Genomic DNA, 26789 nt, shown 5'->3' on the forward strand with positions numbered 1-26789 from the left:
CATTTTTAAAATGTTACATACACTTTATTATGAAGAAAGCCAAGTTTATTTGAATTCCTGTGACAAGTAGCCAGTCCACCAATACCCTACATGTTAAACAAGACTGGAAAAAAAAGCCACACTGTTCTTGATATTGGTAATTGGTATATAACCTCAGAATGAAAAATAAGAATTAACATCAACTGTGCAAATACCCTGAAAGTATATTCTCACCCCATGCTTCAAAAGAGATCCCTAGCCAATGGCAGGAGTGAGAGAACACTCCATACCAGGGGTCAGCAACCTTTCAGAAGCGGTGTGCCAAGTCTTCATTTATTCTCTCTAATTTAAGGTTTCGTGTGCCAGTAATACATTTTAACGTTTTAGAAGGTCTCTTTCTACAAATCTATAATATATAACTTAACTATTGTTGTGTGTAAAGTAAATAAGGTTTTCAAAATGTTTAAGAAGCTTCATTTAAAATTAAATTAAAATGCAGAGCCCCCTGGACTGGTGACCAGGACCCAGGCAGTGTGAGTGCCACTGAAAATCAACTCACGTGCCACCTTTGGCTCCATAGTTTTGCATCTTAAGACACACAATACAAAACTTCTTTAATGCCAAAGATAGGAACAACCATCATCCAGCAGCTGACCGCTTTGTTAAACTTAAACTTGCTTCTACACATCCTCTGCTCAGATCAAAAATATGTCTCTCATTATAGATTTGATTATTAGTTTATCAAAGGAGTCATTTCCTTTTTCCCCACTTCCAAAATATTAGTTTGAACTTGCAAGTGAGAGGACAAAGCAATGCACAACTCAGCAGCAACTACAGCAAATGTACTAAGACTTTGGTATTAAAGAAAAAAACTTGATCCAAAAAAACCCTTACAATTTTGCACTGAAAGAGTTTAATCTTTTTTTAAAAATCCACATTGTGTTATTAAAAATTGGCATTGAGAGATTTGTTTCAGGCATACCTGTAACTGTGTCAACATTTGAAAGCTCCCCGCATAACACAATAGGTACTGAATATGGTCTCATTTTCAAAAGCATTGAGCACCTGTAAGTCCCACTGAAATCAAAAGGGAGCTGCAGGAGATTAGCAGCTCTCAAAAGTCGGCCAATAGGTCCCAATCCTCCTTTCTCACTCAGGGTCTGGAAGAAGAAAGGGGCCTGGGAGCTTTGGGGAACAGCAGTACCAGCCACTTGGAAATGAAGAGGACAAAAAAGTATCTATTCACATGAGTGAGAGGAGACTGCAGGTTCCCTGCTGCTGCCACCCAAAGGAGTGGAGAGTCAGGAGTAGGGCTGAAGCATCAGGAAATGCATGTAGTGTATAGAACGTATTTGTTTCAGCACTTTCAGAGTTTTGCAAAGGTTTATAACTTCTGGAAAAATTAATACCCAGCTGACTAGCTCTGAATACAAGGCACATTAAGGGACTAAATAAATCCCCAGTTGACAGTAGTGCTCCGAATCTTTTGTTTACTTCCGCAAACACAAAAGCCTACGTAGCACACAAAACTCGTGTATCACAGTTTATTGACTTCCATGTGCAGTTTTTATTTAGATGAAAAGATCTGGCAAGAGGTCAGGCGACATTTTACAACTAAAAGTCATTCACTGCATGTAATGACAGGTTTCAGAGTAGCAGCCGTGTTAGTCTGTATTTGCAAAAAGAAAAGGAGGACTTGTGGCACCTTAGAGACTAACACATTTATTTGAGCATAAGCTTTCATGAGCTACAGCTCACTTCATCTGTAGCTCACGAAAGCTTATGCTCAAATAAATTTGTTAGTCTCTAAGGTGCTGAAGTCCTCCTTTTCTTTTTGCATGTAATGGGGATAGTTTCGAACTGATTTTCATTATGAAAAGCATGTGTTCTAAATATATGATTATACAGTACGTTCCTGTCCTGTAATGGGATCAAAGCAAAGCAAGAGTCCACCAACATGAAATTTTCAGAAGCAAGGACTGAGTCACATATTGTATTAAATCTGAGGCTTTTTTTTATTATTTCTTCAGATCAGTAAAGGCTAGATTTTAAATGATGCCAAGGCAGTGATGCAAAATGACAGAAGCCAGACAAGGGAATTTACCCTCTCCACCCCCCACTCCCCCCAAAAAAAGAAGGTTGACCTTTTTAAATGGCTATGGTTTGAATCTTCTCAAAAGAGAAAAATAAACTGCAAGTTTAAATCAGAGGGGGTGTTTTACTTTGAGATTGAGCTAATTTCAATGTCCTTCAAAATGCAGCTATTTTAAACAGTAAAATAAGAATGCTGACTGTAGCATACCCAACCACAAAATATGGTTCTGTTTTTCAGGTTCAAGCCTTCTGAAAAATCATTAGGTTTTATCTAATGCACAGAAAGCTCCATTTCAAATGATCATGGCGCACACCAACCACAACAAAGGTTACTCCTGACCATAAGTGTGAGTAAGTTCTATTTGGCAGTTAACCATGTCATTCATGGAGCAGTAGGTTTCCACTGTTACTTTAAATGGAATGTAAGCCACCATTTAAAAAAAAAGGAACACTATAGCAATGAGGGTAACTGCACAAAAGGTTCTATAATGCATCCTAGGATTCCATTTGTGGTTCATATCAATCTATAGATACCAGTAACTAATTCCATATGTGAGAGACAGAGCTCCCAGGAGGATTTTTAATCAAAATGAGAGATGGGGAAGAGAAGTTTCCTTAGTTCAATATACCAGTCCCCAGTATTAACAATATGTTGATCTAGAAAAATATTACCATACTGAAGCATTGGAATACATATGTGATGCACATTTAGATTAGTTAGTATCTGTATATATAAAGCTCTAAGTGAAACCTATTTTGTTATATTATTTATGGTCCAACCAAGAACTAACATTACTGCTTTCTCCCTCTCTTTTTAGCCACTAACACTGCCTTGCTCCATTCGCTACCTAAAAAAAGAAAAGAAAGGAAAAGAGGCAGCGTACAGGGGCTTAAATTAGCTTTATACTACTAATTGGACAGAAGACTGCATACTGCGAATTTGATTAATGGCCCTGTTCTCAGGCTGAGGATTGCAAGTACAAAAGAATAAGGCCTCTGTGCATTTGCATAGTTTATATAATTACAAGCTTCATCACAGCTCTCTCCCGTATTGGGTTTTTTCCATATTTTGTGGTGATTTAACTTATGCAGGTCTAGCTGCTGACATGTAGAATCATTTGATACATAGGATACATGACAAATCAATCAATCTACATTCTACTTGAGTTAGAGTGAAAGGCTTAAGGTCTAAAAATGTTGGGAATGAAACCACCATCTTTCTTCCATACTTACATGAAACAAATTGACGACTTGTCCCCACTCAGTTAATTTTTTGACTGTTCTCACTTTCACAGATTCCTTTACAGCTGTGTCAAAGTACACTTCCATCAAGAGATGCTGGATTTAACTGTAAACATGCTCTTAGATTGCATTTGAAGAAGAAACCAGGCAATGAGTGGTTAGTCATAATATAGATAACCAAGACAAATTGGGCTTCAGACAGACTTTTCAGCTAGCCAAAGGGGCTGGCATGTCACACCCAGAATGGGATGCAACAACATTTGGCACAAGGAAGGTAAACACTTAGGGTCAAATTCTACCCCTTTCTCTGTACATGCATCTCCCATGGAAACCAATGAGATCCATTCCTGTGCGTCAGGGAGCAGAATTTAGATTTTAATAGACAGCTATAGGGAAAAAAAATTCACTGTACACTTAAACTGTAAATGTATACAAATAGATGCTAAGAGAGAGAGACAGTACTTTATCTGCTTTGCTGGTGGTCTGGCTTTGCAGCTACCACACCACAGCAGTGTTTTGAAGTCTTGGGGGTTTCAGTAAATTCACAGGGTAATGTTGCAATGTATTTGTTATGGCAAATCAGCAATACAGCTAGTCACACAATCACGATAACAGGAGTATGTCCAGCATACAGGTTTTAGCTGTTCTGCCATAGAGCAATGCTACATTTATCTGGGACCAGGCTTGGAATATTTACCTGACACCAACTAGTCCAAGGACTAAAACTAATGTGAAAAATACCCTGTGCTGACACCTCCCAATGCCACATTCCCTATCTATTTTCGGCACTTTTAAAGGCCCCCCAATACCATAATATCTGAGTACCTGGCAGCTTTTAATGCATTTATTCTAAACATTCCTGTGGGGTCAAGAGATGCTACTATCTCCTATTTTAGAGATGGGGAACTGAGGCACAAACAGACTAAGTGACTTGCCTAGGACTAAACATGAAGCCAGTGGCAGAGCAAGAATTCAACCCAGGTCTCCGAAGTCCCAGGCTGACACCCTAAGCACCAGGCCTTCCTTCCACTCTATTCCTTCCACCCCATAACTCACAATATTTTGGCATAATAATATCACATACTATGTGTATTGTTAGTCACCATTTTAGTTTAATACATTTTTAAGTTACCCATCTCATACAACCACTTTCTTTCCATTTCCAGCTTCATTCTATGTTTTCCCTCTAATGTGTGTATAACAACATAACTTTTCCTGAATTGTCCTCTTCAATGTCTGTTTCCTCTTTTCTTCAACTTCCCTCCTCTTTCCTTTCATTGCATACACAGAGTTTCCCAAATAACATAGCACAATTAAATTTACCCACTACTTCTATGATGTCCACAGTGTTCTGAGCAGCAACTGTGAAGAACTGATGAGATATTGGTCTGTTTTCACTATATTCCAGCCTGGGAAAGCTGTGAGCAGCAGCAGAGACACTGAAGTGGTATGTCTGCAGCCTGAATCCCTATTTTGGCCACACTCGATTCACATGTGGATAGTTAGCTTTTCAATCACAAGAGTTAGAAACTTTAAAATAAATAACTCAATAAAAACTTGGATTGTACAGAAAGTGATGACTCTGGGATATTTGCAATCCTTGCCTAGAGAATATTGTCCAGAGCCCATAACAATGGTAAACCAAGACGTAAAATAAATAAGTTAAAAATAAATCCATAATTCAGAGATTAGTGAGAAATCTCAAACTTTCCCCATTTTTGTTTGTCTGACTCCGTTTTGTCACAACCCATAGGACAGCTTATGGTTGGACACTGTGTCCAATATATCAAAAAGAAAAGGGGTAAAATCCTGGCCGCACTGATGTCAATAGAAGCTTTGCCTTTGATGTCAGTGGGGCCAGAATTTCATGTTAAGAACAGGTATCAGGGTAGCAGCCATGTTAGTCTGTATTCACAAAAAGTAAAGGAGCACTTGTAGCTCACAAAAGCTTATGCTTAAATAAATTTGTTAGTCTCTAAGGTGCCACAAGTACTCCTTTTCTTTATGTTAGGAAAACTTATCCTGGGCTATAGTCATCCTTGATATTACTTTAGAAGATGCACACAAAAATCATTTCAAACCAAAACAGCAGCAACTTTCTCGCCTTTCTCTCCCTCCCCCATCCCTCGATGCCAACATCTGGTCAGCAAGCATATTACAAATCAGAACCCACAATAAGCCCCACATCCAAGTGCCTCAGCTATTCCAAAATAGCCAACCAACAGGGCTTTGCAGCATGTCTAGAAAATTATTTCCAGCCCTCCAGGGGAGCAGTATTTCAATCTCATCACAGGGTTAATGGTAAGGCTCAAAGTGCACTCTGAAATACAAAAAGGTTGAGAAACGGCTTCTAATGCTGCTATGCAGGTCTGAGTTGTGTAATATTAGAGTGAGCACAGCACAGTGGACCTTTAGATAAAGGTCACTTGTCTGCTTTAACTTGGCTTTTAAATCTATCACTCTGTTTTCCTTTAACTTTACATTTTCTTCTCTAAATTGCAATAATTTCTCCCTTGCACAGGGGAATTAAATTTCACTCCTCTAGGGATATGCCTACATTTCAATGGGGGGATAACTGTAGCTTGTGTAGAGGTACCCATGCTAGCTTTGGTCTAGCTAGCTCAGGTAACGGCAGCAGTGAAGACATGGCTGCATAGCTTCAGCATGGGCTGTACAAGCTTGCCTGGAACCCTGGGTAATTACTCAGGCAGCTCGGTCATGCTGAAGCCAGAGCTTCACTGCTATCAGCACCTGAGCTAGATAAATTAAAGCTAGCTCAGGTATATCCACACATACTGCAATCACCACGCCCACCCCCACGCAATGTAGACATATCCTAACTCCCATACAGTGCTCAGGAACCAGAACTAAAGGGCCCTGCTGGCCTTCAATAGAAGTGAAGCCTCTGCTCCAGAACTGGCAAGCAGGAGAGCACAGACAGGCTATCAAACAGCCGCTGAAGAGACTGGCAGCTTCCAGAAGATAAAAGGCAGCTGCTACTCAAGCCTGAGGAGATACTCCCAGTATCAATGACATGCCATTTATCTTCCATGACAATGTATTCTTATAAAATGCAAGTCGTTTATAAAAAAGAAATTAAAACCCTGAAAGGTAAATAGAAAATGTCCCTAATTTAAGCCTCTCTGGAGAAATTGGGATATTAGTTATTGAGGAGCCAACTTGGGAGTTTAGGTGGCTGAAGGGAAGTTTCTCTGGTGCTGAGGAAACTGCTGCACAAGCAGCACTCTGCCTGAGGAGAGGGACACAAAGCAGAGCTGCCTAAAGAAGTACGTGAGGATATTAGAGAAGGAAGAGGTGCATTTTTTTTCACAGCATTCAAATGGTGTGATTTTATTTTATTTTTATTTATGTATAGACATTCCTATGGCACTTAGAATAATATCTGTGCTCCGCTGAATCCATGGATTTCTAATCAGCGCCACTGTCAAATAGGGAAGTACTTTCCACATTTTTACTGCTGTGGAAACTGAGGCATTAAGATTTGTTGGCTTAACCAAAGTCATAGGAAGTTCAAGGCAGAGGGAAAAGAAGCCAGATCTCCTGACTTCTATTCTGTGACCTAAAGGATGGTCTTGTTGTTTAAGGCATGGGATGGAGACTCAGGAGACCAAAAGTCCATTTCAGGTTTTCCTACTGACTGCTCATGTGATCCTGAGCAAGTTACTTATTCTCTCCATGTTTCAGCTCCTTATTTACCTTTTCTCTTGGAGATGCGGCCAAGTTAAATTCATTCAAGATTAGAGTATCTGAGTGCTTCATAGTGATGGGATCCAGAAAACTACATAGGAAGATAGACTTTTTTTTGTTTAACACTTAGAAATGCATGAGGATCTGTAGGAAAGTTTTGGTTTGGGACTTATATTGGAGAGTTTTGACATTACCTCAATATGGTTACTGCAAACTATCAATAAATAAATACATTCTATATGAGTCCAGAGATGCCAAACAAAATGAAAATAAATCAATCGATAGTTAAACTGTGCGCTCTCTCTTCCAAGTAGTAGTATGGAGAGCTGCTTCTACTTCTTCACAATCACAGAATCATAGTAATGTATGGTTGGAAGGGACTCAACCAGCCATCTTGTCCAGACCCCTGAGCCGAGGCAGGACCAAGTACATCTAAATCCTCCCTGACAGGAACTTGTCCAAATTATTAAAAATAATTAAAAATCTCCAGTGAGGAAGATTCCACAATCTCCTCTGGAAATCTATTCCAGAGCTTCTTATAGTTAGAAAGTTTTTCCTAGTATCTAACCTAAATCTCCCCTGCTACAGATTAAGCTCATTACTTCTTGTCCTACCTTCAGTGCACATGGAGAACAATTTAACTGCAATTAACATATTTGAAGATTATTAGGTCCCTTCTCAGTCTTCTTTTCTCAAGACTAAACATACCTAGTTTTTTAAAACCTTTCTTCAAAGGTCAGATTTATTATTGCACTCCTCTGAACTGTCTCCAATTTGTCCACATCTTTCCTAAAGTGTGGTGGCCAAAACTGGACACACTGCAGCTGAGACCTCACCAGTGCAAACAGAGCAGGACAACTACCTCCCGTGTCTTACATATAACACTCCTGTTAATAAACTCCAGAATGACAGTCTTTTTTTGAAACTGCATCATATTCTTGGTTCATATTCAGTTTCTGATTCACTATAACCCCCAGATAGTTCCTTTACTGCACCACCATCACCTAGCCAGTTATTCTCCAGTTTGTATTTGTGCATTTGATTTTTTCTTCCTAAGTGTAGTATTTTGTATTTGTCTCTACTGAATTTCATCTTATTGATTTCAGACCAATTCTCTTAATTTGTCAAGGTCATTATGAATTCTAATCATGTACTCAAGGTACTTGCAACCTCTTCCAGTGTGGTGTTATACGTAAATTTTATAAGCATACTCTTCACTCCATTATCCAAATCATTAATGAAAAATATTTAATAGTACCGGACCTATGACTGACCCCCTAAGGGACCACACTAGATAAGCCCTCCCAGTTTGACAGTGATCCATTGATAACTACTCTTAAGGTTATCTTATGGTCTTTCAACCAGTTGGGGATGCGCCTTATTGCAATTTCATTCAGGCCACATTTCCCTAGTTTGCATCTGAGAATGTCATGTGCCAAAAGCCTTACTAAAAATCAAGATCTAAAACATCTTCTGCTTCCCCCCATCCACTAGTCCCATAACCCTGTCCAAGAATTTAGGTTGGTTTGGCATGACTTGCTCCTCACAAATCCATGCTGGCTATTCCTTATAACCCTATTATAGTCTAAGAACTTCCAAATTGATTGCTTAATAAATTTGTTCCAGTACCTGTCTAGGTATTCAATGTCCTTTTTGTTCCCCTTTTAAAAAAATATGTTTGCCTATCTCCAGTCATCTGGGACCTCACCAATCCTCCATGAGTTCTCAAAAATAATTGCTTGCAGTTCTAAAATTGCTTCAGCTAGTTCCTTAAATACTGTGGGATGAATTTCATCAGGGCCTGCTAACTAGAATACATCTGACTTACCTAAATATTCCTTAACCTGTTCTTTCCCTCTTTTGACTTGTTCCTTCTCCCTCATTCTTAATATTAATTGTGTTAAGTATTTGGTCACAATTTACCTTTTTAGAGAAGACAAGCAAAATAGGTATTAAACAGCTCAGCCTTTTTTAGATGTCATCAGTTATTAGCTCTCTTTCCAAGCTAAGTAGAGGACCTACATTTTCCTTCGTCTTTCTCTTGCACCTAATGTATTTAAAAAACCTCCTCTCATTGCTTTTTATGGCCCTTGCTAGGTGCTACTCATGTTGTGTCTTTGCCTTTTTGATTTTGTCCCGTCATGCTTGTGCTATACTTTTGTACTCCTCCTTAGCAATTTGTCCATGTTTCCATTTTTTTTTTAAAAAGGGTTTCTTTTTGATTTTCAGGTCATTAAAGATCTCCTGATGGAAGTTTATTGGCCTCTTACCATTCTTCCTATCCTTCCTTTGAACTGAGTTAGTTTGTAGTTGTGCATTTAATATTCTCATTGATAAACTGCGAGCTCTCCTGAACTCCATTATCCCTTAGATTTTCTTTCCATTGGACCTTACTAACCGACCAATTCTCTAAGTTTGTTAAGATGTGCTTTTCTAAAGTCCATTGTCCTTATTCTGCTTCTCACATTCCTTTCCTTTCTTGTGAAATCCATCATTTCATGATCACTTTCATCCAAATTGCATTCCACTTTGAGATCTGAAATCAAGAAGCATTTAACCTTCCAACAGTGGTACTGCCTTATGGTTGCTGCCCAGTTCAGGATATGTGTGTGTTGTCCAGAGGCTTTTTTGAAACACAATATACCTAAAGTGTCTCTCTACAACCAGTACTGCTGCTTCATGCCTTTGCCTGGAGTTTTAGTCTAAATTAATCTGTGACTGAATTTGCTAACACCACCAAAACAGAAGCAAGTACACAGGAAGAGAGAACCAAACATCAAAGAAGTCCAGGCATCAGGGATCGCAGACAATGAAGGAAGAATAGGTTTTAGGGACAGTGACAACTCATCCATATTTACAAAAAGTCAATAGTTCTATTACTATTAGCACATTGGACACCTCAAAGTCAAATCTATATCTAGTTTTATAGATTTATTTCATATGATAATTCAGATGCTGACTGAGCAAGTTTGGCAACGTATCAGAGTGTTTTCATTTGCACCAGTGTGGTAAGGACATCACAATTCTCACACTCTATAGGTACAAGAGCAAGGCTGTTGAAAGGACATCCCATCCAACACACAGGATGATGAATGGGTGTGGTGGTCCTGTCCCCAAACACATAGGTTTTAAGAAGGATTGGATTCAGGACTGAATGTCTCATAATCCAGATTCATTTCCTCATGTGTTCCTGACAAAGCCCTGTACATAGCAGCAACCCAGCCCTGAGCTTCTGCTCTCCTGAGAAGTGCTGCCATGAGCCATGTTCCCTGTGCATGTGGTGTAAATCTTCAAAAACAAAACAGCCTCAGTGTTATTTGCCAAAAAAACAACATAAATTTAACAAACAAACAAACAGACTTGATACTCCACGGTAAATATGAAATCCTCCACTCAGGAAAAGGAAATAAATTACACAGATACAAAGCTGAAGTGGATGGGATAGAATTGAGCAGAGAATCCCCTGCCTAAAACTGTGTTTGTTTCCATCTCGACTCCTCATGACTCTCCTAATTTTAGTTAGTCCATGGAACCAATCATCAACAGCTTGCCTTTAGTCCAGGTGTGAAGACAGAATTGGGAGAAGGATCCATGAGAGGATTTTGATCATAAGAAGAGAAAAGGGTTTGTGGTTTAGCTTAGATAGGAAGACCAACAAAATGTATTTCAAATTTGACATATTAGGAAATATGTACACAGTAGGAATAAAAATAGAGTTTTATCCCTTATTTTCTTCTGTGGATAATGAGTGACATTTTCAAACATGACTACAGAATTACATACCAAACATTTGAAAATTTCCACCATATAACTTTAAAATGCAAATTGCAGTTAAATACACATACACATTTTCTTTTTCCACACAAGTCACTATTTAGTATACGCATGCTATTTGTTCACTGGCTTGCAGAAGCAGACATGCCAAACCCACAGAAAAAACACAGAAATTGGGCTTGTTATTGGCTTGTGAGTTGCTTGTTTGCTAGTTTTTGGCTTGTAGCTTGTTGCTTTTTTTTTTTTATCAGCTTTTGGTAAGCAGGGGTAAGGCGTGGGGAGAGTGTCGGGGTGCACAGTGGGCCCACCACAGTCCCAGACTGCACGCTGGGGGAATCTAGTCACAAAGAGTGTTGGGGTTCTTAGGGATTGACTTGTTTTGGCCTTGTTTTGAAATGGGATTAGCTTGATTTTTGGCTTATTGTGAAAGTCGGTGTGCTTATTTACCGCTTGAAAGTTGGCAACTGTCCTCAGAAGCGTTCTGACATTCTCAGACAAACACCTGAGTAAACGAAGTGTTTAACGTAAGTTGACATTAGTTAGTAAGTTGACACTTCATACCAGTTTAGTAGAAGACTGCTAGGTGCCACCTTCTGTCTACCCTGTCATCATAAACCCATCAAGGCTGGGACTTGTCTCTTAAAGTGAGCTGACTTAAACTTGGAATTTCCATTCTGTGGGAAATTCAAGCATTTCAGAATTTCTTTTTGTCTTGAATTAGAGCAAAAAGTTGAAATTTCAAAATTTCCCACAAAACAAAATTTCCAAAGTAATTCATTTCAATAAGGATGAAGGGCTTCATTTAGACTTTTATAATATCAGATGTCAAAACAAAGTGCTTTGACCTCATGAAACTAAACATTTTGATAATTTACCATCAAAAATAGTGAAGCTGATATGTTCCCATGAAACATTTTGATATTTTCAAATCTGCATTTTCCAATGGGAAATTGATTCATCAGAAAAATTTTGGTCAGCTTTTCTCTTACTCTGTACAGTGCCAAGCACAATGGAGCCCTGGTCTCAGATGGGACTTCTAGGCACTGCTCTAATGCAAACAACAGAGAAGACTTCTCAGTTTTGCTTGTTAGCCACTAGTTCCATTCTGAGAAATATTTCTTCTGGAGAAGGTTGTAATACATCTGCATGGCAGCTCCTACTATGGGGAAAAATATGCCAGAGCCCTAAATTCAGGTCCTGTGTATTTCTGTTGAACATGAACATTAAGTGCTCTGTCTTTACTTCAGGGAGGCTTGTAGATTTATATCAGCTGATGCACTTGCATACTCAACCACAGTAAGCTTAATTGACAAGATACAAGGAGATAACAGCATGGAAAAAGGAGCTAAATACCAAGAGCTAGATGGTAAAGAGTGGAAAGACTAGAAGAGATGGGAGCAAATGAATGAAATACATCCCCACCAGGAAAAGATGGGTAATACTACATGGTTTAAATGCCAGGCACTAATCCCCCCCCCCAAAAAAAAAATACTGAATGGTTTTAATTATACTTTCAGTATAAGGTATCTGTGCTTTTTCGCTGCTAAGCCATACCTGAAGATAAAGTTGGTATCTGATTAGTTTAGTGATTGCTGCTTTATAAAAACAAATAACTAAGGCAGGAAGAGAGTTACTTACTTTATATATAGAAGGAATGATCTGGTGCATTTTCAGCCTGTGAAGCACAAAGACATCATAAACTGCTGAAACTGCTAGAACAGTCACTCCTTGCTCCTTCCACAACATGCTGCAGCCAGCACAGAATCCTGTCCCCAAGATCCAGCCCCAAGTGCTGGCTGAGTAGTTTCTTGTAGAGCAATGTTTAACATAACACATCAATGAGAGCAGAAAAAAGAAGCAGGCTCCAACATCAGCCCTCCCCACAATTCCTGCCACTGCTTCTGTATGGATGGGATGAGATGCAAACAGCAGGCCTGCGATTAAGGTCCAATATCCATCCCCAAACAAGATTCTGGAGAAGTTTGTGAAAAGCCCGGTGACTGCAGCATGCAACAGGACATTTACAAGGTGGTAGCTCCAAGGCTCCATGCCTCCAATGGCATGGTTAATGCGAAAGGAGAGCGTGCAGAGAGGTCGGTACGACTTGTGACTCCCGCTGTGGGTGAGGAGGGTTCCCCAAAAATCGTTGTAGAATATGTGGGTCCAGGGGGTTTCTGGCAGAAGATCCTGGTTTGTCTTGATAGCTCGGCTATTAAAAAAATAAAAAGAAAGAAATGAATCAAACAGTCAGAAAGACACAACTGAAGAGATACAATCATATTGCTATGGCAATGAAAACAGGTCCTTGTTTAGTTATTCTTTATGTTGTGCAAGCAAGAAAATGGCATTATGTCAATGCTATTTTACTTTGAGGTCTGAATTTTTACTAGAACACAAGAGGTGTTAAAGCGTCTGTATCTATTGACTTTTTCTAAAATAAATTTCCATATAAATTGGCTTTTAAAACATTAGAAACAGATGTTATGCTGAAGCCATTAAATAAAACACCCTTCGATGACATTCATCTGAGTCTAACCCATGAGCAATCGCTTAAGATTTGATGGGTTATAATTAAAATGTAAAAGAAATATGAAAAAACTGACAAACTGACAAACATTGTTGAAACAACTGATCCTCGAGCAATTCAGCATTAAAACCCCAGCTGGCCTTTCATACTCAAATTTTAAATTAGATGTTAGAATGATTCTTACTGTCATGGATGAACAATAACTACAATAATGAAGTCACTAGATCTATGCATACTTTGTGCTTCTACATTGGCCCGTTCATAGACTTTCCTGTATATATTTTGCCTGACATAGAATTCTCAGATAATGCCTTAGGTGTGGCCAGAATACAGAATGTGTTAAGGATACAATTCCACCTTTTCTTCGAATATCTTAAATTTATAAGATTTATATTTTACATTTTAAGATATACTACTCTATGAATTCTATGCTGTGGCTACCTTACTGTAAAAAATGAAACTTAGTGTAAGAGCTTAGTTTTATCTGTTCGCGGTCTGCATGTCTACATTCAGCTAAAGTAGAAACCTGACCACCATAACATTTACAAAACTATTTATTCTTACCAATCCTATAATCTGTATTTACACATCACAATATGGGAGAAGGTGTAAGACCCACACAGCTTAAATAGATGGCCAGTGTGCAAATAATAGCTTGCCCCCATATGTGAAGCAATTTTTATAAAATTCTTGTTTCAAGATGCCTTGTTCTAACTATTAAACACAGAATGGATACTATTATTATTATTACTAAACATTTATATTACAGTAGCACCTAGAATCCAATCAAGTCGAAGCTCCATTGTACTAGGAGCTGTACGAATATAGTCAGTGATAGTCTCTCTGAGTTCATATTTGCTAGTTATAGAAACATCTGTGTCAGGGCCTACCTTCCCAACTGGGACCAAATTTATACAACAGATAACCCCAGACATTTACCAAAAACATCACATGACACGAAGAGGCCACAGCTAATGCAATTCATTTGCCAAATCACATTTATTTTCACCAAGAGGCTGCAATATATTGTGGAAAACACATGCACCAGTGAACTGAAAAATCACTTCACAGTTCTTTCCAGTGACACAACATGACTGTTAGAAAACACCCCAGAGCAAAGGAGCAGATGGATATGCCTTTTACTTCACTCACATGCTTCACAATTTGTAAAACCATTTTTAGAGAGTGTCCTGCTCTCTAAAGAGAAGGGATGGAATCCTAGTTCCACTGTAGTCTTATTTAATGGCCACAGTTAACAGGATGGAGAACTCTATTCTGGGAAGCAGTGACCCTGAAAAAGACTTGAGGATCATGGTGAATAATCAACTGACCATGACCTCCTAGTGTGATGCTGTGGCCTAAAGATCTAGCGAGGCGCTCGGAAGCATAAACAGGGGAATATCAAGAAGGACTAGATAGGTTATAAAACCTATTTGGCACAGTTATGACCACTACTGGAAGACTGTGTCCAGTTCTGGTCTACAATTCAAGAATTAGTTGATTAATTGGAGAGGGTTCAAAGAAGAACCAAGAGAATTATTAAAGAATTGGAAAACATGCCTTACAATGAGAGCCTAAGGGAGCTCAATCTATTTAGCTTAACAAAGAGAAACTTAAGGGGTGACTTGATCACAGTCTATAAGTACCAACGAGCAGAAATTTGATAAGAGGTATCTTCAGTCTTGCAGACAAAGGTAAAACAAGATTTTTTTTGTTGGAAGTTGAAGCTAGACACATTCAGACTGGAAATAAGGCATACATTTTTTAACAGCAAGAGTAATTAATCTTATTGGAGCAACTTATTAAGGACTGTGATAGATTCTCCATCACAAGAAACTTTTAAATCAAGATTGGATTTTTTTCTAAAAAGATATGCTTTAGTTCAAACCAGATTTAATTCAGATTTAATTTAATAATTCTATGGCCTGTGTTATGCAGGTCAGATGATCACAAAGGTCTCATCTGGCTTTACAATCTATGATTCTGCAAAGTTGATGGACAAATTCCCACTGAATTCAAAGGGGCCAGGATTCTACTCAATATGTTGAGAAAAGGGTTACTAGAACACTATGACGTGAAGGTTCTTCTTCAACAACATAGAACACAGAGATAGAACAATATGTTTTTCCATACTCACTCCTTCCACAGGAACACACATGCACATGCACTAGAGAGATGGGCCAAAATCAAGTCTTTAAATTTAGACAGGGGTGAGGAAAGGCCTGCAATTCAGATTTGAAAGTAAATGTTGAAGCTGAAGTCCTTTCCTGCACTAGAAAGGATATAACAGACACTTTAGCAGCAAAAATATAAAAAGTGGTCTCAAGAGTCTCATATAGGCCATCTTATTTTTTATGCCATTATTTTAAGGGACTTTGTATAAGAGTCACATTTCTTTAATAAAAAATGCTCATGCTAAACTGTAACAACTCCATGCAAATACTCTAAATGCCATGTAGCTCAGCAGTTTCATTGTCTAAAGCACATTCCTCTAATGCCTTTAGACATGCTTAGTGTCTGCATGTCCTTTTGTCTCTGCACGTATGGAGGTTATGAAGAGGTCGCCATAAATCCTTTAAAGATCTGATCATGCCTCTTAAAACAGTTTACATTTTTCATTTTGAGTTCTGCTTCTACCATGAATCAGGTTGCCTGTGTTTGTTTTCCCAACCCCACAAACACTTTTTCGTTTCACTACTACTAGTAGAGGACTTTTTTTATTTTGAGGGGATAATTTTTGTTTTTAAAGCTTTTATCTGCTCCTGCTCTTTCGGAAATCTGAATAGATCCTCTGTTTGTGATTTCACAGTTGGCGATAACAGATCTGAGAGCAACCCACAAAGGAACAGAAATTCACATGCTAAACTGAATGGAGCAGGTTTGGGGCTAGATACTGCACTGAATTACAACTGATTTTTGGGATAACAAAGTTCAAGGCCTAAACTGACATATAGATTATACGGGGATTGCAGGCAGCACTGGCACAGATAAATCAGCCTTCCAGTGAGCATGGCTAAGAGTGACTGAAAGATACACTGACATAGTATGGAAGCCCCTTTAAAAGTTAAATATATTCTCCTAGGCAGAAACCCCAAAGGATAAAATGGCAGTGCACCTGCCCCTGCCCTAACTCAGGCAGAACGTGTGAGAGAGTGGTTTTGGCCACTTTTCTAAAAACAATGATAAACACCATTATAAAAACCATATAAGTAACAGTTTTAAATATCAAAGTCATTAAATGATGATGGCCATCAATACACAGGAATAACATAACCATCAGCTACATTTAATAAGGTGAAGTAGGGTACAAATTCGTACTTCTTGTAAAGACCTCCCTTCATGACTAGACACATCACCCATATTCTCCTTCCCTCCAGAAGCTAACCATACCTGTCTCATATTTGCAAAAAAGCACATGCAGTCTAAAACCACTGTCACTCAAGTATTCTTTACAGACCTAGCAACAAATCTGTCATAACTCTAACCCTTTCCAGTTTAGAGCTCTTGATCTGCAAGCCTTGATTTAATATTTCATGTACCACACTTATGTTATCACATTCGGCTTAGGTATAAAATCCACCTGACATCTCTGAAGTTTCAGGAGAGCTGTAGTGCATGCAAGCGAGATAGCATATTCTAGCATTTTCCTGTAACTTTTATTTAAAAAAAACAAAAACAAAAAGAACATAGAACTTGCTCTTTCCATAGCATTTACTTGATGGTTTAAGTCATATCACAGTGTCTCCTCTCTGCTCCAAAATCTACAGTACTGACAAATTCATTCCCTCTGATTATTTTTTTTTGAACAGTTTACAAGTAAAGAGGACTCTGATCATGCTCTGGAGTGTGAGGAAACGCAATTAAACAAAAGTTAAGTGTCCTGCAGCAAAGAGGCAGTCTCCTATAGGTCACTGGCTAGCATTTAGCTACCACTGTTTCATATTATGCAATCTAATAAAAAACATTCTTGGCCAACAGTTTTGTCATTCATTGCACAAAAGGATGCAGGAATACAATTTTAATATAAATATCAGAAGAAACAGGCAGTACTAAGACATATTGCAAACTTCAACTTTTAAAAAGCAAGGAATAGGAAGTTTCACTATTGCTGTCTAAAAATATGAATCCGATGAAGTGAGCTGTAGCTCACAAAAGCTTATGCTCAAATAAATTTGTTAGTCTCTAAGATGCCACAAGTATTCCTTTTCTTTTTGCGAATACAGACTAACACGGCTGCTACTCTGAAACCTGTCATACTACACAAACATTCATAGAGTACATAATCCCCAGAGCTCATTGAGAAAGTATTCTCCAACCACTCTCTAAAAGGAGAATAGGTAAAGAAAAATGGGAAAGAAATGTGAATTTTAAACTAAGCTGAAGTATTAAAAAAAATGTACCACAAAGTGGCAGTGACTTTCTGTGCTACCATGAAACAGACTTATGGACTCTCGATCCTAGGAAAGAAAATTATCAGTTTACATCATAATAGCTTAGTAAGTTTTCAAGAGGCAATTCCTTAAACCGAACATGTACGTGATCAGTTGATCTTGCCTGACCATTCTGAAAGTTTACCAGATTTATTTCAACTGCACAATTCAGAACAATCTGTGGCTCAAACTTAATAATCATTCAGTAAGGCAATCCAGACACCAGCAATATAGGGTCTGGGTTACCTAAACCGTCTACCCATAGAAATGAGGCACTTTGCAGATGATAACTTAAACCTGAACACAGTTGAAGAAAGAGTTGAAAGTCTATGGCTCTTACACGACAGGTGGTATTATTTTATGGAATGGCATTGATGATATTCTCAGAGAAAGCTGCTTCTCTTAAACTCCTATTAAAAGGTGCAAGTGATTAAAAAGTGAGAGATCATAACAGGAACTCACTAGCAAGAAGAGACCAGCAAAAGAAAGAGTGGGGTAAATGAACAGACCTGAATAAAGGAAGAGATAATAATCCTCACTCAGAGGCCTGAAAACACTTGTCCCCTAAATTCAAAAATGGATAAGAGGAAAGGAGAAACACAATTCTAGAGATTTATTCTTCTTTCTAAATATCCTAATTAATTCCCATGTTAAGTCTATAGGGTACAAACAAATAAATATTATAGCATGTGCCAAAAAGGCACTCCTGGGAATTGTTACTTCAAACTCCTTGGAGATGGACAAAAACTACAGAACCTAAGATCACCACTACAGGACTGAACTGGAAAGACATTCACTATACTACTTCCCCTATACTTACAGCTGTGCATGTATAGTTCACATTAAATATCTTATCCTTTTCCCCCAAATAAAAAACCCTAAAGGAGACTAATAAACAAGCTTTTTCATTTGTTTGTTTTGCTATTCAAAAATTGTTACTTGCATTAAATTAAGAAGCAAAGAAATAACTGTTAATTTTGCTCCCCTCACCGAGCAATTCAAGAGCAGCTCTTCTTAACACCTTGGAAAGCACGGCTGACATGTTCCTTATAATGCCTCCTGCACTCACAACATTCTGAATTCTGCACAGATAGAAGTAGTATTAATTGTTGGCTCTGGGAGAGATGCTGAGATAAAAGAAACTACAAAATGCCACATTAGCACTGTCTTCTCCCCCTCTCGTAACTAATAGTTTTCCTTTGGGTTATAGCCTGCAGATTGGTCCAATCTTGCTAATGGGCATAATAAGAGAAAGCCATTCATAGCTCTGAAGAAGAACTGTAAACTCTGCTCTCGCTAAAAGGCAGCAGGTCACAGGGGAAGTTGTTTTTCAAAGCTCCAACACAACTGGCATTTTTACTTTCAGCCAGCCACAGACAAGATTTGTAGACTTGTTCAGAGAACCTACTTTCTTCAATTTTTAATGCCTTCCCATTTCAGACGTCCCAGGAGAATGGGATGTCTTACTCATAGTATCAAAATGGATTGGTTTTGAAAAAAAAATTCTTATATTCTCAGCCATCAACCCATCTGAAAATGGAAATCTGTTAAAGACAAAAGCTCTGATGGCAAAACAATTCCTATCTCCCCATCCAAACAAAAAAATCTCTAGCACCAGCTATAGAATATTTATTTGCCTATATCTGTGCACACCTAGGAGCACAAACATGACTCAAGCAAGACTGTTTCAACAAACTCCAAGAATGTGAAAGATGCAATAGTTCACACTCACAAAAATCAACAGATGTTTTTGAAATTAACAGCTATATATGTCCTGAATTATAGGCTAGTGCTAAACTGATCCAGGTGTTATCACCAGCGTAAAAACCAGATGTGACGTTTTAAAATGATATAACACATTAAACCATGTGTCCAGCTTTAACATTGCTAATGGTCCCCACATGTTTAAAATGAACATCAGTATTTGAAGTACAGAACATATTTTTACGAAAAGGAGAACACCTAAATACATGCAAGAGTCTGTTGTCCCACTTGGGCTCACGTCAAAAGCAGGAAGTCTAGCAACATGCTGTACTGGTAAAGCTCCATTTCTTTATTCCTGAGATCCTTTTGGAATACTGTAAGTCAGACCTCTGCTACTAAAACCACTAGCAAGAGTTATTGATACTTTGCAAAGTCAGAAAATTTTTCCAAGTGCATATAATGTCTTAACAGTTTAGCCCAGCATCAACACATTAAAACTTAAAAAAGGAGTACTTGTGGCACCTTAGAGACTAACAGATTTATGTGAGCATAAGCTTTTGTGAGCTACAGCTCACTTCATCCTTTTCTTTTTGCTAACTAACACGGCTGCTACTCTGAAACCAGTCATTAAAATTTAAGTCATTCAAATGTTTAAATACCTATAAGCACTAAGGATTTAGTCCTGAATGCTCAAAAGGAGTTAGGCGTTGTGATTCCTATGTGAAACCAATACCTAACCTTTAGGCACCTAGAAAATTACAGGAACAACACTGATTCACAAAGCCTGAGTTAGGCGCCTAGACTCCCTATACAATGAATGGGGACTGATAGGTCCCTTAGACTGAGATCCATAAAAGCCAGCACAATAGGTAGGGAGCCGCCTAACCTAGCCAATCGGAGATACTGACGTGAGGTGTATATACTAAACCCCACCCTTCTCACAGAGATATACTTGTATCCGATTAAAAGGAAAAAGCTACAATATAGAAAAATAAAGTCAGTATCAAGCCTACTTCTTTATACTGTGCCTAGTAAACTTCTGCCAATACGATGGATCTTTTATGAGTATAAACAGATTTATCCACGTCACACTAAAGAGGGAAATCATTTATCTTGTGTAATGTAACACAGCAAGTAAGAACTATGCACTGAATATGTTGCTGGTATATGGGCCCTGGAATAAGATGTAAAAAATGGTTATAGTATTGATAAGTCCTGGACCATCAGTAACAGTAGTTCCATAGCAAACCCAGTTATCTTACTGAAGTAACTGAAAAAAAACATGTATTGGGCCTTTAAGGTCATTCCTACTCAGAAACAATCACAGATCAGCAAAGAGCATAACCACTAACTTAAACTGAGGCGGGCAAATTTTTAATCTGAAAGCTGTTACCAAAAAAATGCAGAGTCAGCTCAACTGAAATATTTTGTGAATTTGTATCTATTTCAGCTAATTGTTTCATTGTCTGAAAAAAAAAAATCCATATGTCAAAACAATTCATTTTGATATTTTTGAAATAATATATTTTCATTTTTTCAGGCTAGGTTTGGGTACCATTCACAAAATGGGTGGTGGTGGTGATGCTGCTGCTCATTTTATACTCCATGTCTCAGGGATTATACCCTATAATTTTCTCTAATAGTCATTGGGCCAGAGCCACTGAGAAAAAGACTGTGATCCAGTGCTTAGGGTACTCACCTGAGAAGGGGAGACACCAGGTTTCAGTCCTGTGACAATGATTATTATTTACATGGAATGAAATAGCTTCAATAGGAGAGGCATCCATCCCAGAATAGCCAGTAGCTTGGCACTCCTCAATTCCAGGTGAAATGTGTGTTCAAATCCCCACTCCACAGCAAGGATTGAAACCTGAGTGTCCCTCCTCCTATATGAGTGCCCTAACCACTGGCTGTAAAAGGGGAGATCACCACCACTTCCTCCTTTGTGAATCTAATTCTTCATTTCCTTTGCTTTTAATAAAAGTCTCCCAGCCAAAATAAATAAATAAATAAATAAAAATATTTTGGGGGGAGTCAAACAAAACCTTCTGAAATACATTTTCCCAACTTTTTTGATTCACTACTGAATATTTAAAAAAAAAACCCAGTTTCACTTTGACCCAGACCCAAATTTTATTTTCTGGAACTGCCAGCAAACCAATAAATCACGTTTTCCACACAGCTCTATGCGGAAGGCGTTTCCTGAATTGGGACATACATGAATCATAGGTTTGTAAGAGTGAAGGGAGCTAGACTTAGCTTCACACATTCACAAGGACTATCAAAACATTAATACAAAGAGAAGAACAAAATGCATAGAGAAAGGTTACAACTTCATAAATGTGCAATAACCCCTTGTGATGTCTAACACCACAGTATAAGGTGCTGTATCTTTTCCACATTTTACAAATTCCAGAATACCCTTGAAGAGAATTATCTTTCAGAGTGACAAAACATTTCCAGAATGTGGGAAAAAAAAGTTGAAATTAGTGAAAATTACAAACACAATGGACTTGAGAATTCTAGAAACTCTGCTTTGATTTTTTTTTTTTACCGCTATGTAAGATGGCAACCAGTAGCCTATTAATTGCCAGTTCCTAAACCCCAAATAACTTTTTGAATGAAGAATTCTCTCTGCATTATTCCAAAACAAAGAAGAGTGGCTTAGGAGTGACAGAAACAGTAGTGTTCAACACTGGAATGCTGTTGGGCACTAGCTGGATTTCACTAAAGAACTGTGCTGCAGTTTATTGATTTTCTTATTGACTAAAAGGCTTTGAAAGCTTTAAATAACTAAAGGTTAAAAAAGTTTTGGTTACAAGAAGGTTGAGATACTATATAAAATATTGTCCTCTACAAATATGATCCTTTCAGTAGCTAATTTTGAAGTTTTCAGACATTTCTTTCTCTTGCATCATACCATAAGAAAAGTATCTTATGAACATAAGAATGAGCATACTGGATCAGACCAATGGTCCATCTAGCCCAGTATCCTGTCTTTCCACAGAGGCCATGCCAGATGCTTCAGAGGGAGTGAACTGAACAAGGCAATTTACTGAATGATCTATCCCCTGCCATCAAGTTCCAGCTTTTAGCAGTCAGAGTTTTAAGACAGGTTTCACTCAGGATTGGGTCCCTGACCATCTTGGCTAATAGCCATTGAATGACCTATCCTACTGGAACTTGTTTAATTATTTTTTGAACCCAATTATACTTTTGGCCCTCACAACATTACCTGGCAACAAGTTCCACAGGTTGACTATGTCTTGTGTGACAAAGTGCTTCCTTATGCTGGTTTTAAACTTGCTGCCTATTCATTTCATTGGGTGACCCCTGGTTCACGTACAGGGGTAAATAGCATTTCATTATTCACTTTCTCCACACTATTTATGAGTTTATAGACCTCTATCCTATTCCCCCTTAGTAATTTCTTTTCCAGGTTGAACAGTGCCAGTCTTTTTAATCTCTCCTCATATGAAAACTGTTCCATACCCCTACTCATTTTTGTTGCCCTTCTCTGTACTTTTTCCAACTCTATCTTTTTTTTTTTTAGATGGGGCAACCAGAACTGCATACAGTATTCAAGTTGTGGACATACCATGAATTTATATACTGGCATTATGATATTTCCTGTCTTATTATCTATCCCTTTTCCAATGGTTCTTAACATTCTGTTAGCCTTCTTGACTGCTGCTGCACATTGATCAGATGTTTTCAGAGAACTATCCACAATGACTCCAAGATCTTTCTTGAGTGGTAAAGCCAATTTAGACCCCATCATTTAGAATGTTTAGCTAGGATTATGTTTTCCAATGTGTATTACTTTGAATTTATCAACACTGCATTTCATCTATTATTTTCCTGCCCAATCACCCACTTAAGTGAGATCCCTTTGTAATTCTTCAGAGTCTGCTTTGACCTTAACTATCTTGAGTAATTTTGTATCTTCTGCAAACTTTGCCACCTCACTGTTCACCCCCTTTTCCAGATCACTTCTGAATATGTTTAACAGCACTTCTCCGTGGGAGGAACCACTATTTACCTCTCTCCTCTGTGAAAACTGTCCATTTATTCCTACCCTTTGTTTCCTATCTTTTAGCCAGTTACTGATCCATGAGAGGACCTTCCTTCTTATCCTGTGACTGCTTATTTTACTTAAGAGCCTTTGGTGAGGGACCTTGTCAAAAGCTTTCTGAAAGCTCAGGTACATTCTATCCTAAAATCATTTCTGAGTCTGCTCCCATATACTGAAGGGGCATCGTGCCTTAGTAGTAACCTTTGATGTGCCTCAAATATCCTCTGTTTTTTAACCAGATACCAAAACCATCTTCAAAACACAACCACACGAGACTACATGAAATCTGAAGCCCTAATTAAGGCTGCTGCCTAGAATAGCACAGCACTGCTTTAGTATCCAGAGATTTGGGGGGGGGGGGGAATGAATTTTGAGTAGTGGGAGAACTAAATATCTTCTGATGCTAGGTATTGACAATCCACTCTCAGGAGGTAGCAGATAAATGTAGGATAAGGAAAAGAATGGCTCGTGTCTTAGAGAAACTCAGGAAGCAGACACAATCACTTACTGTGCACAGTCTCTCTCTAAGAAACCTCGTTGAAACAGATATTTAAATCCTAAACCAGAAAAATGTGTTGTGCGCCTCTCTCTGTCAGTTCATCATGGTGTTTACCCCAAACAATACTTTATGGCTAATTCTGTTCTGCTGAGATATCAAGCTCTTGCATGATGAGCACTTAGGTAATTCTTTTGCCACATTTTGCAGGCCAGCCTGTAGTTTGGAAATAGCTCAAGATTTTGATATAAAATTTAATGCCAGCTCCTGATACATGGCCAGAATTCATAGTTAGAACCTCCACTGACCTTTCAAATCTATTTTAGTTGATAAAAGTGGGCCAAGCAGGCCTTATTAGATTTACTGTTCTATGGTGGAACATGACACTACACTATTTCTCTTCCCTATTTTCCCTCTGAAAAATAAAATAATATAAAATAAAATAAATAACTTTACCACATCTACATACAGCAACTCAGAACAGAAAATACTAAAGAAAATATGAGACATTTCAAGGCTCCAAAATGTAATAGCTACAGCAATTAAAGCGAAACAGACAAAGAAATTGACTTTCTTATCTAGATTTATAAAATGGGCATGAAGAAATTCCTTGTTTTACAAGCTGACTATACCTACATAAAACATCTAATCTTGAAACAGTAAATAAATCTGAGAAATAGCTGAGACAGTTTAGGTTTGCTGTGCTATTCATGCAGCAATAATCACTCATTCACACGTTTCTGTTCTTTTGAATATACTGTGACAGCGGGGTTGTTTGTTTTTGTTTTTGTTTTGTTTTTGTTTTTTTGTTTTTAAGAGAAAGGGGTTTCTCTTATATACATTTGTGTCAGTCATTAATTTTGAAAACCTAATTTTAATAACCTTGTTTGTACAAAAAGTTGTGCAGTTAAACAAAATACTTTGTTGCAACTAAATTCCAGAACATTTAAATATTGCAAATAATTGTTTCTAAATACTGGCCTCTGCCACTCAGTAAGAGCTTAACTTTAAAGTTAAGGCTTAAAATACACTGGTCCACAGACATCCCAAAGATACTAAAATCTGGATTTTACTCCTAGTCAGTGACACACACATGGGAGCGTAAAGAGATAGAAATTAATATAGAGGAAACTTCTCAAAGCACAACAAGGACACAGACACAGTCTACTTAACTTAGCTCAAAGAGAATAAAAAGTGCTTACTTACAGAAAATAAATTTCCTTTCCTCAAACCTTGTATTTATTTGCCCAAAAAAACCCTTCATTACCAAAGCCTGGTCTACACAGAAAGTTGCACTGTTCGAGTAGAGATGGTAATTTAAACCAATGTAGTAAAACCTCTGCACACACAAAGTTGCACTCTCTTATGTTAATTTAAACCTGGCTTATATTTGGTTAGCTTGCATCTGGAAGACCTGGTCTACGTACAAAAATACACCAGTTCATATTGCTCAAGTGAAATCATCATTAAGGTTATGATTTTTATCATGGAGGTCACAGAAGTCATGGAATCTATGACTTCCAGAGACTTCCATGACTTCAGTCCTGAAGCAGCAGGGCTGGAGCTGTCAGCTGGGACCACAGAACTCCCAGCCGTCGTGGGTGGTGGGAGGATCTCAGAGTTCTCAGCCGCCACAAGCGGCAAGGGGACTCTGGAGCTCCAAGCTGGGGCCCCTGCACATCTACCAATGTGATATATGCCATCATATATGCCATCATGTGCCAGCAATGCCCCTCTGCCATGTACTTTGGTCAAACTGGACAGTCTCTACGTAAAAGAATAAATGGACACAAATCAGATGTCAAGAATTATAACATTCAAAAACCAGTCCGAGAACACTTCAATCTCTCTGGTCACTCGATTACAGACCTGAGAGTGGCTATTCTTCAACAAAAAAACTTCAAAAACAGACTCCAACAAGAGACTGCTGAATTGGAATTAATTTGCAAACTGGATATAATTAGCTTAGGCTTGAATAGAGACTGGGAGTGGATGGGTCATTACACAAAGTAAAACTATTTCCCCATGTTATTCCCCCTCCCCCACTGTTCCTCAGACGTTCATGTCAAGTGCTTGAAATGGCCCACCTTGATCATCACCAGAAAAGGTTTTTTTTCCTTTCCCCCACTCTCCCCATCTGCTGGTAATAGCTCATCTTAAGTGATCACTCTCCTTATAGTGTATATGGTAACACCCATTGTTTCATGTTCTCTGTGTAAATAAATCTCCCCACTGTATTTTCCACTGAATGCATCCGATGAAGTGAGCTGCAGCTCATGAAAGCTTATGCTCAAATAAATTTCTTCATCTCTAAGGTGCCAAAAGTACTCCTTTTCTTTTTGCGAATACAGACTAACACAGCTGCTACTCTGAAAAGGAAGACAGTTTCAGTTCACCTTGAGTGCTATTAGCAGAAATCATACCTCAAATCAACCTTACTGGTAGGGTTGCCAACTTTCTAATCGCACAAAACTGAACACCCCTGCCGAGTCCCCTGCCCCTTCTCGAGGCCCTGCCCCACCTCACACCATTCCCGCTCCCTCTATTGCTCACTCCCCTCCACCCTCACTCATTTTCACTGGGCTGGGGCAGGAGGTTGGGGTCCAGGAGGGGGTGAGGGCTCCGACTGGGGGTGTAGGCTCTGGGGTGGAGCCCGAAATGAGGGGTTATGGGTGTGGGAGAGGGCTCGGGGATGGAGCAGGGCCTGGGGTGCAGTGGGGGCATGAGAACTCCGGCTGGGAGTGCAGACTCTGGAGTGGG

At 38.5% G+C, this 26789-nt stretch overlaps 1 protein-coding gene across 3 annotated transcripts in view; it reads right to left on the reverse strand.

Annotated features, from left to right (window-relative positions):
* TMTC2 (transmembrane O-mannosyltransferase targeting cadherins 2) overlaps nt 1–26789 on the reverse strand; it is a 369071-nt gene that overhangs the window by 210125 nt on the left and 132157 nt on the right. For all 3 annotated transcript variants that reach the window (XM_038383409.2, XM_038383382.2, XM_043492681.1), the window contains exon 2: nt 12436–13006. In XM_038383409.2, coding sequence (XP_038239337.2) covers nt 12436–13006 — 571 coding nt within the window. The remainder of the gene's footprint in view (nt 1–12435; nt 13007–26789) is intronic.

This window comes from Dermochelys coriacea, chromosome 1 (genome assembly GCF_009764565.3).
Source record: "Dermochelys coriacea isolate rDerCor1 chromosome 1, rDerCor1.pri.v4, whole genome shotgun sequence".
NCBI classification, from domain to species: Eukaryota; Metazoa; Chordata; order Testudines; family Dermochelyidae; genus Dermochelys; species Dermochelys coriacea.